At 40.2% G+C, this 13777-nt stretch overlaps 2 protein-coding genes across 3 annotated transcripts in view; one reads left to right on the forward strand and one right to left on the reverse strand.

Moving 5' to 3' along the window:
* The window catches only part of LOC125878587 (putative cytochrome P450 120), a 44874-nt gene extending 37519 nt beyond the window's left edge, over positions 1-7355 (reverse strand). Inside the window, exons 1-3 of one of the 2 annotated variants that reach the window (XM_049559881.1) lie at positions 7244-7355; positions 889-966; positions 551-635 (exon numbers count right to left, since the gene is read on the reverse strand). In XM_049559881.1, coding sequence (XP_049415838.1) covers positions 551-635; positions 889-928 — 125 coding nt within the window. In that variant the 5' untranslated portion in view covers positions 929-966; positions 7244-7355. Of the gene's footprint in view, positions 1-550; positions 636-888; positions 967-2271; positions 2695-7243 lie in introns of those variants that run through there. The other variant, XM_049559880.1, reaches the window with a different exon arrangement.
* A 296-nt stretch (positions 7356-7651) lies between these two features.
* si:dkey-247m21.3 (5-hydroxytryptamine receptor 4) overlaps positions 7652-13777 on the forward strand; it is a 50107-nt gene continuing 43981 nt past the window's right edge. The window contains exon 1 of the mRNA XM_049559882.1: positions 7652-7830. The gene's annotated coding sequence lies outside the window, so the exon portion shown is untranslated. The remainder of the gene's footprint in view (positions 7831-13777) is intronic.

The raw sequence follows: 13777 nt of genomic DNA on the forward strand, positions 1-13777 counted from the left end.
GTATAGAGCCAGTATAATTTTACACCTAACTGTGTGAATTATGGGTTTATTTCAACCAAACCAGAGTTGGTGATTGTTAGAGCAGTGGAAAGATGAACCGAAACGGTTGTTGTGAGTTTTATATTGTTTCTGTTGACACGAATGAAGTGTGTTTTACGATGATAAAATTATAATTTATTTAAATGGAGTCTGGTGGGATTGACAGCAGTGATTTTGTAACTGTTTCTAGTTAAACAGAAACGATCTTACTGTTTAAAGAGGTCTATCTCTGTAGGGATCCTTTCCATAAGTTGTCAGACACTTTATAACAATCTGAGCCTGTCAGTGGCAAAAAGAAGCACTTTTAGTGGACTTAAATTGATGATGCAAACACACCCTGAGTGTTTGTCCACATTGCAGCCTCCCTTGCTGCTGCCGGCTGCAGCCCTCTCACTCAATACTAGTTTCAAAGATTACTGTCTCCATTAGCCACTTACACACAAAAATATGTGAAAATATGGTCCAGGATGAAAAATACCAGAGTTCACATTTACTGCTGAAAAACTGTTACCTGGTGATGTAATCATTTGATGACTGTAAACAACTTCCTGTGAACAGGCTGGTGAGAGACAGGCGGAGAAGACATGCCTCCTCACCTGAATCACACAGATACAAGTTACTCATATTTATATTTGCAGAGCTGAATTTAAGCACATTTCTAAAACTAAAAATATCAGAAAATATTCACGTATGTAACTTTTTAATATAAATAAATCAATTATTGCGACTGCTGCAGATTCATCCTCTGTCGATTAATAACTGCAGGTTTAATACTGTAATATTTGACAGCCACCTCAGAAGCTCTCTTTTGATGCTGTTTGTGAGGTTTTCGTGTGTGCATGTGTTTACCGTTAGTGGTGACTAAGGTGTCACCGTACACGTTGGTCATCAAGTCAGTTGGATCCTTCAGAAATACGTTGGATTTATCTGAAACACACAACGTAAACTTTGTCACAAACACACATACATAGTGTTCACACACTCAAACAATGTCCATGTCAGGGTTTGATTCTGCCAGTGCTAAAAACACAAAGCAGGCTAGCAGCCAGGAGGGGAATAGATATTGATGATGCTTCATTTGAAGAGTAAGTTATTCAATTCCAATGTAACAATACACCAATAATGAAAATAAATCCTCTGAACAAATCCACAACACATAACTTCAAAATGACACAGGAAAACAAACAATAAAATCAAGGTTGGAAATATCTGTAAAATATGTAAGTAGACTGCAGTGTGTGTTCACACACAGTCTCCTTTAGGGAAGTGAATTTGGGATAGCTGGGACAGGCTCCAGCCCCCCTAACAGGAAAGCGGTTAAGGAAAATAAATTACTATAAAAAAATTTGTTGCAGAATTCTTAGAGTTTTTAAGTTCTTTTATTCTGCTCTTTTTCTTCTTTGTTTATTTTTAACTTTCTGTCTTTTCTTTTTTAAAATATTTTCTTGTGTTTATTTTTATTTTTTAATTAATTTTATTTAGTTGCTTGTTGCCTCCCTATGTTTTTGAAAGACACCAATTTGCTCAGGGTTCAAAGGCAGTGTGTAACGTAAACCTTTATACCATGACTTATAATGAACTACACTGAACTTTAATGTGAGTTTATTGATACTTTATTTGAGTCTCATTTAACCTCCTTGTCCCCTTATTTTCCTGAATGATTTTCTTCTTATATGTAACTTATGTTGACATTACAATTAGGTTAACAATTATTAGAATATTTCATAGCACAACTAATGCATTGTTTTAAAGGGTAGCAGACGACAATAAAACTCTCATCACCATCCTGACTCCCCTGCAGCAGCATCACGAGTGTGTCCCATGACACATCAGACTAATCTCGGGGTGAACAATATTCCATAGAGGAAACTTCCCTTTTGTTATTTAGCCTGGGTGTAGAACCTGAGTCCTGAGGCAAAGAAGACAAGGTCACAATGAGCTCACAAGGAAATACAACACATTAATTTCCTTGTGAGAATGTGTCTATGTAATGACACATTATTAAACCAACAATGTATCATATCAAGTAAAATGACCATTAATTGCGCAGGTTATAAAGGCTATTAATCACCATTTAAATACAGGTGTTTTACCCTATTTGTAGTTGGGACAACAACACGCAGGTGAACTCTACGATGCAGGTGCTCACCTGTCGCGTGCACACACACACACACACACACACACACACACACACACACACACACACACACACATTACACAGAGACAACATACCACAGAGCAGCTCCTTCATCCCCTGCACGGAGCAGATGAAGGCGGTGGGTCTGTTCAGCATGCGGCTCTGAAACACTCTGCTCCGGTGTTTCTCGACCCTCTGCTGGCAGAAGCTCACCGGGTCCCGGTAAAACTCCAGCGACTTGTCCCCGAGCACCGACACACCGGCATTTCCTGGTAGTTTAGACATCCAGCTCGGACGGTGGAGACGCACTTTCGATAAAAAAATAAATAACTAAATAAGCTGAAAGGTGGATTCAGTCGAGATGGTATCGACTCCTAAAGGATACCGGCTGTGAACTTCACTGAGACTCGGTCCAGGTTGTGTGTAAGCGCCGCTGTCATCGCCTGTTAATCATTTTAATCCGCGAGGCTCTACCTGTGTCATATTACTGCAATCTCACTGTCGTCATTGCTCTGCCTCTGAACGCCGCACCGTGGAGTGACGCGTTCAGGTGATGTCCGTAATTTAAGTTTTTCTCTTCCTGATGCGTTACCGTGAATCTGTTACTGTCATTTCTACTTATGCAGCTGCTGTGCTACAACACATTTTAGTTTGGGCTAAATGTTATTAAAACTGTTTCACATTATTATTTTGATTGTTTTATTCAAACAACATACACATCTCCTCTACAAATAAACAGTTGTTGTTTGTTCTAGCACTTAACTTTCTTCCACAATTACACCAATATTTGGCGGAAGTGAAATGCTATGACGTACCCCATGGGTGGGGTTAATTGTAACTGTAACACCTGCTGGAAAAGCCTGTTTAAAAAAATTAATTCAATACAATTCCATCTATATACTACAGGTCTCCATCTACATCAGGGAAAGGATAGTTATCTGTGCAGGTATCCATTCATGTGTTAGTCTATCATCAGTATTCAATGGATGGACCCATAGATGGACAAAGATTGGGTAACCTACATCCACATGTCAAATAGTGATGGCCTCATGAAGCCTCATGAAGCATTTTCTTTATTTTCTGAGCCCACTAGATGGCACTCTTGGTTTAAAGAGAGAGTCTCAATGAATGGCAATTCAGTATGTTTTAAACCTTTTGTTGAACAAAAAGCACCATCTAGTGGCCTCAGAAAATAAAGAAAATGCTTCATGAGGCTTCATCTGGCCATCACTAATGTCAAAGTATTGTAGTTACAGTTTTGAATGTATGAATATTGACAAGAGTGTGAAACTGTGTGTCAATAAGATAAGATATACTTTATTGATCCCCAGAGGAGAAATTATCACAGCAGCACAAGACAAAAAGACATTAAATAGAATAAGATAAGAGAAAAAATAAAAAATTAGAAATAATGATCGATAAATAAAAGATAAAATGAAAATAAAATTGCTACATCAAGATGAATAAAGTGACTAAAAATGGCAGACAACATGTCAAATAAAATAAGGTGTCAATTGGTAGATAAAACGTCAAGTGTCATATTGATCAGATGCAAAATAAGTCCGTTCAGAGCTGGATGTAGCTTAAGCCAAACTGCTGTTGTACAGTCTGATGGCGGTGGGCACAAAGGAGCGTCTGAATCGTTCAGTCCTGCAAGTGGGTGGGATGATCCGTTGGCTGGCTGAATAAGCTGCCCATCAGCCACAGCTCATCATGCAGAGGGTGAGAAGGATTGTCCAGGATTGCACAGATTTTGTCCTTCACCCTCCTCTCAGCCACTGTCTCCAGACTGTCCAGGTCCAGTCCCACCACAGAGCGGGCTTTCCTCACAAGCTTGTTGAGCCTGTTGACCTCACCAGTCTCAACTCCACCCCACCAGCACACTACAGCAAAGAAGAGTGCACTGGCAACCATAGACTGGTAGAAGGTATTCAGGAGCCCACTACAGACGCCAAACGATCTGAGTCTCCTCAGGAAGAACATCCTGCATTGTCCTTTCCTATAAAGAGCATCTGTGTTATGAGTCCAGTCCAGTTTATTGTCGATGTGGACCCCAAGGTACTTGTATGAGTCCACCATCTCACCATCACCTCGTCACCCTGGATGGTGACTGGGGCAAGTTGCCTCCGGTTCTTCCGGTAGTCCACCACCACCTCCTTAGTCTTGCTGATGTTGAGTTGAAGGTGGTTTCGGTTACTCCACGTGACAAAGCTCTCAATCATTCCTCTGTACTGCTCCTCGTCATCATTGCTGATGCATTCGACTATAGAGGAGTCATCGGAAAACTTTTGGAGGTGGAACCAGGAACCAGAATTGAAGCGGAAGTCAGAGGTGTAGAGGGTGAAGAAGAATGGTGCCTGAACAGTTCCGTGGGGCATCCTCAGATACCTGAGTTTTTACAAATTCAAAATACAAGGTATATCTCATGTAATTAAGGTCATTAGTTCAAACTGAACATGAGTTTCAAGTGCAAAAATAGAGAAAATGCGCTGTAGGCCTTGTCACACCGTGTAACAACTAACCCCGCTTGGTGGAAGTTTTATCTAGCTTTGCTAACACTTGCCGGGAATTGGTCATATAGCTCAAAATGGTGCTGTGTTTTAGGCAACATGACAGTTATTAAGATTATATATGGTTGGATTCAGTGGCTTCCATAGACAGCTCAGTAATCGGAAAAACAAGTCTGACAAAGAAATTTACTTATGTCTGTTAGAAACACTTTTTGTCACTGAGCTCAGCTGAAACGTGTTCAATCTCTGTCTCAAGGCAATTGAATCGAATGCAGCTGGACTGGGTTTTGTCTTAGAAGACGTTTCAAGGCTTCATCAGTTCATGCTTGTCTGACTAGGCTGGAACTAGTCTGACAAACTGGTGTGGAAGCACCCAGGTATTTTACCTCTGGGGAGGTCTTCACAAGGCCAATGATGTCACTGGTTCGTTAGTGCTCCAATGGTGTGTCAACGACAGTCGTTGAAACTCCTGCTGCAACAGTTGTCACTGGAGTCGTCAGAGTCACATGGGGCCATTTGTGAACGACCATTGTTTTTAGAGGTTAAGTTGTTAAACCTCCTGGGCAAGGATGAAAAGACAGCATTATAGATGGGGGATAGGTGGTGTCGCAGACCTCCTCCTCTATTGAGAGATGGCTTTTCCAATTTCACATAGATGGCTTCTTTTACACCTCTTTCAAACCATCTGTCTTCCCTGTCCAAAATGTGCACATTGCTGTCTTCGAAGGAGTGTACTTTCTCCTTGAGGTGTAGATAGACAGCTGAGTCTTGCCCTGACGAGTTAGCTCTTCTGTGTTGGGCCGTGCGTTTGTTTAGTGGTTGTTTTGTTTCACCAATGTACAAGTCTGGGCATTCCTCACTGCATTGGACAGCATACACTAGGTTGCTCTTCTGAGTGTGTGATGTACGGTCTTTTGGGTGTACCAGTCTTTGTCTGAGTGTGTTACTGGGTTTGAAATACACCGGGATGCTGTGTTTGCTGAAAATCCTCCTGAGTTTTTCAGATACCCCAGACACTTCAATCTCTGTGGAATTCTGTAACCACATAAAAAGTCCATGTTACAATTGACCCTGTGTTACGTTGTGCCCTGCGCTCCCCTGCTCAAATTCGTCCAGCACCTCTAGTCCACTGGTTGACAATTCCTGTATACAGACAAGAAATAGTTCAGCATATTCCCCATGAAAACACGTCTTGTTTTTACACAAAGCTTTTTGTACAAATGCAAATGTCACTGTTATATCATTGAGTAAAGTGACAACATCTGACTGATGACAAAGGGTGAATTAAGGGTGATTGAGACGGTTTTTGAATTTCCTCCCTTCTACAAGCTGTCATGAATAATTATAAAAATAGCCCAACAAATGATGCATTCTGTAATACTGAAGACCTTTACATCTGAGTAGGAAAGACAGTCATATCATATTCTAAGGAGGCGTGACATACCCTTTTAAGTAAACTGCCCCCAAAGCTAAGCTACACAGCCTACATAGGCTTACACACTTGTTTTTATTTATTTATGTATTTATTTATTTATATTTGACAAATTCTGTTTGGCCATTCTTCCAACAGCTCCTTGGTTGTTTTAACAGGTTAGGTCTCTGATGCAGGGCAAGGCTGTTTTGAGTGAAGGCTCTCTGAATATAGCTTGTGTTCAGGTCTTGTTTTTAAGTTCATATCTTGCATAATAATCAAAATTAAAGAACAATCAGAATGCCTTTTTTTGTCACTGTATTATTAAAAAAAGAAAGAAAAAAACAATGAAATTAGGAGTGCTACTACTGTAATGTACTGACAGCTCAAACCACATCCTCCATACATTCAACCACCCAATCCTCACATTAACAGATAATAGACAATAAATAATTGTAATAGGTTAAAACTAGGCTACACATAGTCTGTGAATTTTGCAGTATAGAATGCAGGGTAGTATTGATTATAAATATTGCACATAAAGTGTAGTAATGACACCAGGTTCATCCTGTGTATTTGAATTCGTTCAATGTCCTTATCGCTGTGGGGAAAAAGTTGTGTTTGAGTCTGTGTGTCCAGGTTCTGAATGATCTGTAGCTCTGTCCAGAGGGCAGCAAGTCAAACAAATGGTATCCTAGCAACCAAAACACTTTCATTCAGTTCTCTTTACAGAAATGAATGCAATGCTGTATTTTTTTTAAATAAAAGTTTTCTTATATCCCCTCAAATCAAGAGGGCCTTGAAGATTTGGCGACCCCAGGTCGGGACCCCCAGGTTGGGAACCCAAGTGAGCTTTTGTGGTGCTGTAAGTGGACTTTATCACATTGTACAGTCAGATTTGTCTGTGTTTTTTCAATGAATGTTTTGTACAAAAGTGCAAAAATATTGTCACAGTATTGCTGTTGTTACAAAAACTGTAAATAACATTCTGATTACCTACATCAATAACAGGCCTATAGCCAGTGCTGCATGACGTCCAGTTAGATGGTTAATTGTAATCTCCTCCCACCATGAAATCATTACTTGGAAATTTTAACAACTGTATAACTTCTAAGACATTAATTGATGTTAACACACTTTATTTACCTGCAAGGGTCTTCTGTTATGGTAGGACTGGTGATAAATTCCTGAGCTGCACGACATGTTTTGTGTTCCATCCATCTTGGGTTTCAGAGATTTGCGTTGCACTTACAACACCTGGCCAGTGGGTGGCAGTGTATGACAAGATGCATTAGGGTCCATAGTAGTGGCTTTTATGCAACTATAGCATCATAAATATATAAATAAAATAAAAGTAATAAAATAATAAAATAAATAAAATACACCCTAAATTACACACATGATGCAAGTGAGAGTTTTCACCATAGTTGATTCTCTCTGGGCCCCTGGTCTGTATATCAGGTCGTGTCTCAGGCTGTGTTGCATCACAAGGCCACACGATGGCAGCCTCGATCACCTCCCTCCATGTGTTTCTCCCTCTCTCTGCCTCTCTCCCTCCCTCTAAATGGCACGAGGCAGACTGTCGCTCCGTGTCACTCATCTGCAGCTCGTGCAGATCGGACTCTCTGGGTACGTTTGTTTTTCCTTTTCTTGTGTGGAGCCGGATTATGAGAGGCAGCAGCGCGCACTGGGGCGCCTGCAGTGGAGGAGCGGAGGCGAGGAGCCCGGCACAGGTGAGCAGCTGACATGGAGTGTTTCTGCAGAAGTTTCTGACAGACAGAAGGAACAGAAGCTGTGTTTAGAAGAGGAATTTGTAGAATGTAACAATCATGTTTTATTGTGTCGAGTTCAACATGAAAAAACGCGATACTGTTCTGATAATGACAGTTTAATTAAGTACAATTTAAAGATTTGAAAATGATTACTTCACTTTGTATTGTCACCAATAAAGAGTTACACATTTTCTAATGGTCACTGTCACATTTATTTAATGACATTGATATGGCAGCAGGCTATTCAAGTGGTGAATCCGTTTTTCTATTCATTCTCCTCCTGGCTTTATTTAAAGTATTCCAATGCAAGACGCGAAATATTGGCTGTTTCTAATTTTGTAATAATTATTTACCATTTGACTCATCCATAAACTCAATTACTACTAGTTGTAGTATAGTATATATCAGCCTATTTGTAAACAAAAAAAGATGACCTTTGAGCTACATTTGATGTTCATTAGACATACTAAGTCTTCTAAGAGGACATTTACTGCAAATCACCTTTATACTATGAGTTTGTAAACTATGTGTTTACCTTTCAAAATTTCCCTGATTTCATCACTTGTAGTGCTACGCTCTATAAAATTATTCATGGGGTCAGTGGATAGCGCTTGAAATATAGAAGTTTTTCAATATTAAGAATTTACGCTTGTTTTATTTATGTGTTTTGGTCAGTTGACAACTTATTTTTAGACGTTTTTGACATTTTTGAGTAGGATAGAATTAAAATGAATAAGTTAGAATATTTTAAATAAAATAATTTGCCCCATAAACATCACCACAACGTTTGGATAAATATTAAGTTGGTTCAACTTAATTATGTTTTTCGAGGTCAAAGCAAATCCTGTAGGTTGAACTAATATATTTGAGTTTGTCGTATTATTAAAGACTCATTGGATTGACTCAGTAAGGTCAGAGTTGGAACTGCTTCAAAAGACGTATCCAAATTGTTAAATTAATTTTTAAAAGTTGAATTAGTGGGTTATTTTGTAGAGTGTACTATTAGTCTGTAAACTGTATTTACCTTTCAAAATGAGCTGATGTCCCTGATTTGACCACTTCTAGTGCTACTATTTGTTATTTTTTTTAAACCATAGAAAACTAAATGTATATGTGCTGTATATGAGACTTTTTTTCTTCAGACAGAAGTATAGAGTGTTGGAGAGTTTTTATGATGAAGACGTTAAAAGTGTGCACTGGCTTCAGGTTGAGAACTTTGAATGAAGACAGATTGTGTTCTTGTTTCACTTTAACTACTCAGTTAACAAAACTCGGCCCCTGAAAAAGTGCTTAAGCTTAAGTTGAACTGGAGGTCTTATTGCCTGGTTTATGACAGGTGTGTCCATCTGAGAGTATAGATGGGTAAACATACAGGAGATGTGATGTAACCCGTGAGAAAAAAAAATCACCGTGATAAAATGACAGTATGGACAACCCACATGCCTAATTATACATAGAATGTAAACATATATTAAGCAAATGGATCCGGGAGGATGTCAAACAGCTTTCAACAGATAGAACCTGAGCCGCACCACATGCTCACCACTGTAGAGCCACACTAACACACGAGAAGGAAATGTGAAGCACTTCATTCACATCAGATAGAAGAGTCAAACACATACAGAGGGAGAGAAAGAGAGAATAGAGAATAGAGGAGAGGCTGAATCTCCTCCAGATCCAAAATGTGAAATGAGGAACCAAACAGGCAATAGAGCCAATGTCCTAGGACGGCTGATGGTTCAGAGAAAGGCACACGGACAGCACAGAGTTAGATGCAGTGGCTTTCATTTACATTTATATTATTGTCGTTGGCAGGACAAACTATATTTTAATATTCATTGAGGCTTGAAAGGAGGGCAACAAGGAAGGCAACAAGTTTTGAGTTTGGATTTGATGTCCATAGCGAGCTTAGTCCAGAGGAAGGAGGCACAACAGGATTGGGACCTGGTGACTTCTTTGGAACTCTGAGGACAGTTAGGAGCCCTCGACTCTGAGAGCAGAGAGTCCTGATTGGAGTATACGTTTTAAGGAGATCAGACAGGTAGGAAGGGGCATGCTCACTGACAATTTTGTAGGTCATTGAAAGCACCTTAAAGTCTGATCTAACAAAGCTAGGGAGCCAATAAAGAGAAGATAAAAGTGACGTAAAGATGTCAAGTATTCTAGTTTTCTGAACCATGTGAGGATGTTTACTAGCACATGTCAGGACTCCCAAGAGCTTGTTTTGTCACCTGTATGGGCGTGGTGTTGCAGGACACAGCAGGGTGTGTTTCAGCGAGCTCTGTGACCATCTCAGCTCGTGCTTTGAAAGCTTATATGACAACCTACATGCACCTTTGTAAGAATGCAGGACAAAAAAAAACTAAATTCCTTTGGTTTGATAAAAAGGAGAAGTTCTGAAGCTTAGAAAATTAAGGGAACTAGACTCAATAATAGACACATAACAATATGAGATCAGTCAGTTTGATCCATGTCAAGTATGAGGACATATACAGAATATAATGTTCATGTTTTCCTGTAATTTGTTTGGTGTTTGTGTACATGGAAATTGACTTTGAGCCTCGTAAGCCTGTTAGGGCTGGGCATCTACTGATGCAAGGTACCACACTGATATCAGTAGGATATATTGTACATCTAATTGTCAGTATATGTTTGAGCACTATTTACCTGTACATATTTTCTAGTATAACTCTATGATGGTCAGTTGAAAGTATCCAGAGAAGTCTAGTCATGGTTGCAGTCGTGCCAGCAGTACAAGGAGCAAAAAAACCTAAGTGTATCTTTGTGAATCTATGATAACAAAATATAAAAAGTCATCTCTGTTTTAGTTAGAGTTAGGCATGAGGTCTCTTGTAGACAACAACTTTCCTGCTCACAGTTTTGCAAGCTTATCCAGAAGGTTATGAGACGACACAATGTGAACTGACAAGAAGTTTTAGGGAGTCCCAGCATGTGAATAGTCGAGTCTGGACTGTACAAATGTGTGAATAGGTGTCTCCACATAAGCCATTGATAAAAAGGACCAGAGGCATCAGCCGGGTCTGTTGACCTGCTGAGACTTCCATGGCGAGATTAGCAAGTTTGCTTTACGTCAACGTCTCAAAAAATATTTGCTGGCCGTCAGACACTTGAAAAGGTCTGCTGTTGTTCAATTATCCCGAACACAGTGAAGTGATTGCTGACATTTCAGTGCTGACGTACTGCAATACTTCCGTCCTTGTTACTTTATTACAGTATCGTCTGTCTATTGGGGGCATGAACCTCACACACATACACACTTATAAATGTATCCACACAGATGCTCATGCACATACACATACACACGCCGCCTATTGATGCTAATGCACTTCAGCGGGGACGGGCAGCTGCTGCTGTATATTTGGCTGCTTTTCAATTGATTAAGCTTTTAATTGAGTGTAAACATTGCACCGTACAACAGTGAGATAACTGCTCTGATACACTGTAGATTGGACTGTTTACACTATGTGAGCATGTGGTGTGTTTGTGTGTGTGCGTGACAGGAGGAAATAAAGAGTGAGATCAAATAACTGACGTTGAAAAGTTGTGAAAAGAGCGTAACGTGCGAAGTAGAAGTGGATTGAAGGTCAGTCATTGCTGTATTGTTGTAAGTAAAGGTCTAGAGAAGTGCAGGAAAACATCTGATGATGCACTTTCAGGCATTTTTTAAACACCTAACCTCCTCCAAAGACAGTCTACCAAGCCTACCTAACACTACTTTACTAAAAAACAAGAGCTGGATTAATTAGTCTTGGTGAGGTACATCATCTTTACCTTGTTTTATGAGCGCACAGCTGCATTAAGTTATCCATTAGTTAAGCAAACATGAAAATATTTGGCTCCATTTCATGGAAAAATACTATAGTAGTGAGCAGAGATCATTTCACGAGACTTCATCCAGCATGTTGTTTTCACAAAGGATAAGAAAGGTTTGGATAAAATTTATACTTGGCTACTGAAATTGCAAAAGCGGACAGTGGTATTAGGGTCTCACTCACTGACCTCTACTGAGATCTCAAGGCAATTGGATCGAACGCAACTGGACTTAGTTTTGTCTTAGAAGACGTTTCACCTCTTATCCAAGAGGCTTCATCAGTTCATGCTTGTCTGACTAGGCTGGAACTAGTCTGACAAACTGGTGTGGGAAAAACCCAGGTATTTAACCTCTGGGGAGGTCTTCACAAGGCCAATGATGTCATTGGTGCGTTAGTGCTCCAATGGTGTGTCAGCGATGGTCGTTGAAACTCCTGCTGCAACAGTGGTCATTGGAGTCATTAGAGTCACATGAGGCCATTTGTGAACGACCATTGTTTTTAGAGGTTAAGTTGTTAAACCTCCTGGGCAAGGATGAAAGGATAGCATTATAGATGGGCGATAGGTGGTGTCGCAGACCTCCTCCTCCTCTGTTGAGAGATGGCTTTTCCAATTTCACATAGTTTGTCTGTCATGTTTTGGCTTAAAATGCTCTTGTGGTGGTACAATTGTGGCTGGAAATGCTGCTGATGTCTTGCTGAAAAACAAATTTTGTTGTTTTTGGTCTCTAACAGTGGTCTGCAGCCTGGCAGCTGACTTCCCTTAAGCCCCATTTCCACCAAACACTTTTGGTATGGTACCTTTGAAATGAAAAGTAACCCTTCAGACATGATACCTAGACCCTGGTGTTTCTATCGCAAACAGTACTCTTAAATGTGGGCGGGGGTTTTGTCACTCACTGTATTTCCTCATTACCGGTGACACAGGTGGAAGTCTGCACCTTGTTTATCGTCCACAGAATGAGGCTGCACGCTGACATTTTCTGGACAAAATAAAACAGGCTGCAGTGAGAGTCTCTCTCCATGGGATATTTAAAAATAGCAGGTTTGTGCATTTAGTCCTTCTCAGGCAACCTTTTAGTACCAGATCTGTGTGTTAGGTACCCCAACAGAGGGGCGACCAAAAATGGGGACGGTATGGAAAGGTTCCATTGGTATCATCCACAACTTTTCACAGTGGAAAAACGGAAAAAAAGCGTACTGAACTGAACTGTACCGTACTGCATGGTGGAAACGGGGCTCTAGATGTCTGCTGCGTCACTGTAGAAACATTGATGCAGCATTGATATCTATGAAATGAACACATGTAATGTATCCATGGTTTGCATACAATGCCAACATTTTCTTCTGGCGACCCAGCAGGATAACCCATAACTCACTCATTCTGTTCTCATTGTTTGCCTGCAGAGTTTTTCTAAAGCATAAACAGATATTTAAAAGATCACTCATATTTAATTAGACTGGCATATGTCTCAGCTGTCGTACGCGATGTCGTGTTTTCAAACAGTGGTGTCATGTAATGTCAGCTCCCTAGGCCATCGTTTAAATCCCCTCTCTGGTAATAAATCACTCTCACTGCTTTCCATTGACACGGCTCCTCTTCTCAGCAAATCTCATCCAAGCCAGCGTTAGCTTGCCAACATCTTTTGGCTCGTCCACATGCACAAAAACATATTACATGGAGTCCGCACCGTGTAATCCTTTAAACACACAGCATTGGTCCTATTCAGCATCGAGGGTAAGAACCAACAGATCCTCATCACTCATCTTCCCTTAAGTTGTTTCCCAGGAATAAATAGTCCCAATTGTGTAACCTCTGGCAACATCCAGATAAAAGGCAATTTGTGAAAACAAGCAGTCACAGTGATTCACCATTATTAGAGAATTTATTGCATAAACAGTTGAATCTGGATAAAAATTTAAATCTGATTTTGATTATCTTAGGAGAAAATAAGCTCCTGCCTCATCCAAAAATTGAAAGCCTAAGCAGGAGACAATTCCAACAGTGGCTGGCAGCTATACGCAGCTCTGGCCGCTTTCCTTATGAGCATCTGTAAATGAATCAGGCAGGTGAAACA

This window comes from Epinephelus fuscoguttatus, linkage group LG18 (assembly GCF_011397635.1).
Source record: "Epinephelus fuscoguttatus linkage group LG18, E.fuscoguttatus.final_Chr_v1".
Lineage (NCBI taxonomy): Eukaryota > Metazoa > Chordata > Actinopteri > Perciformes > Serranidae > Epinephelus > Epinephelus fuscoguttatus.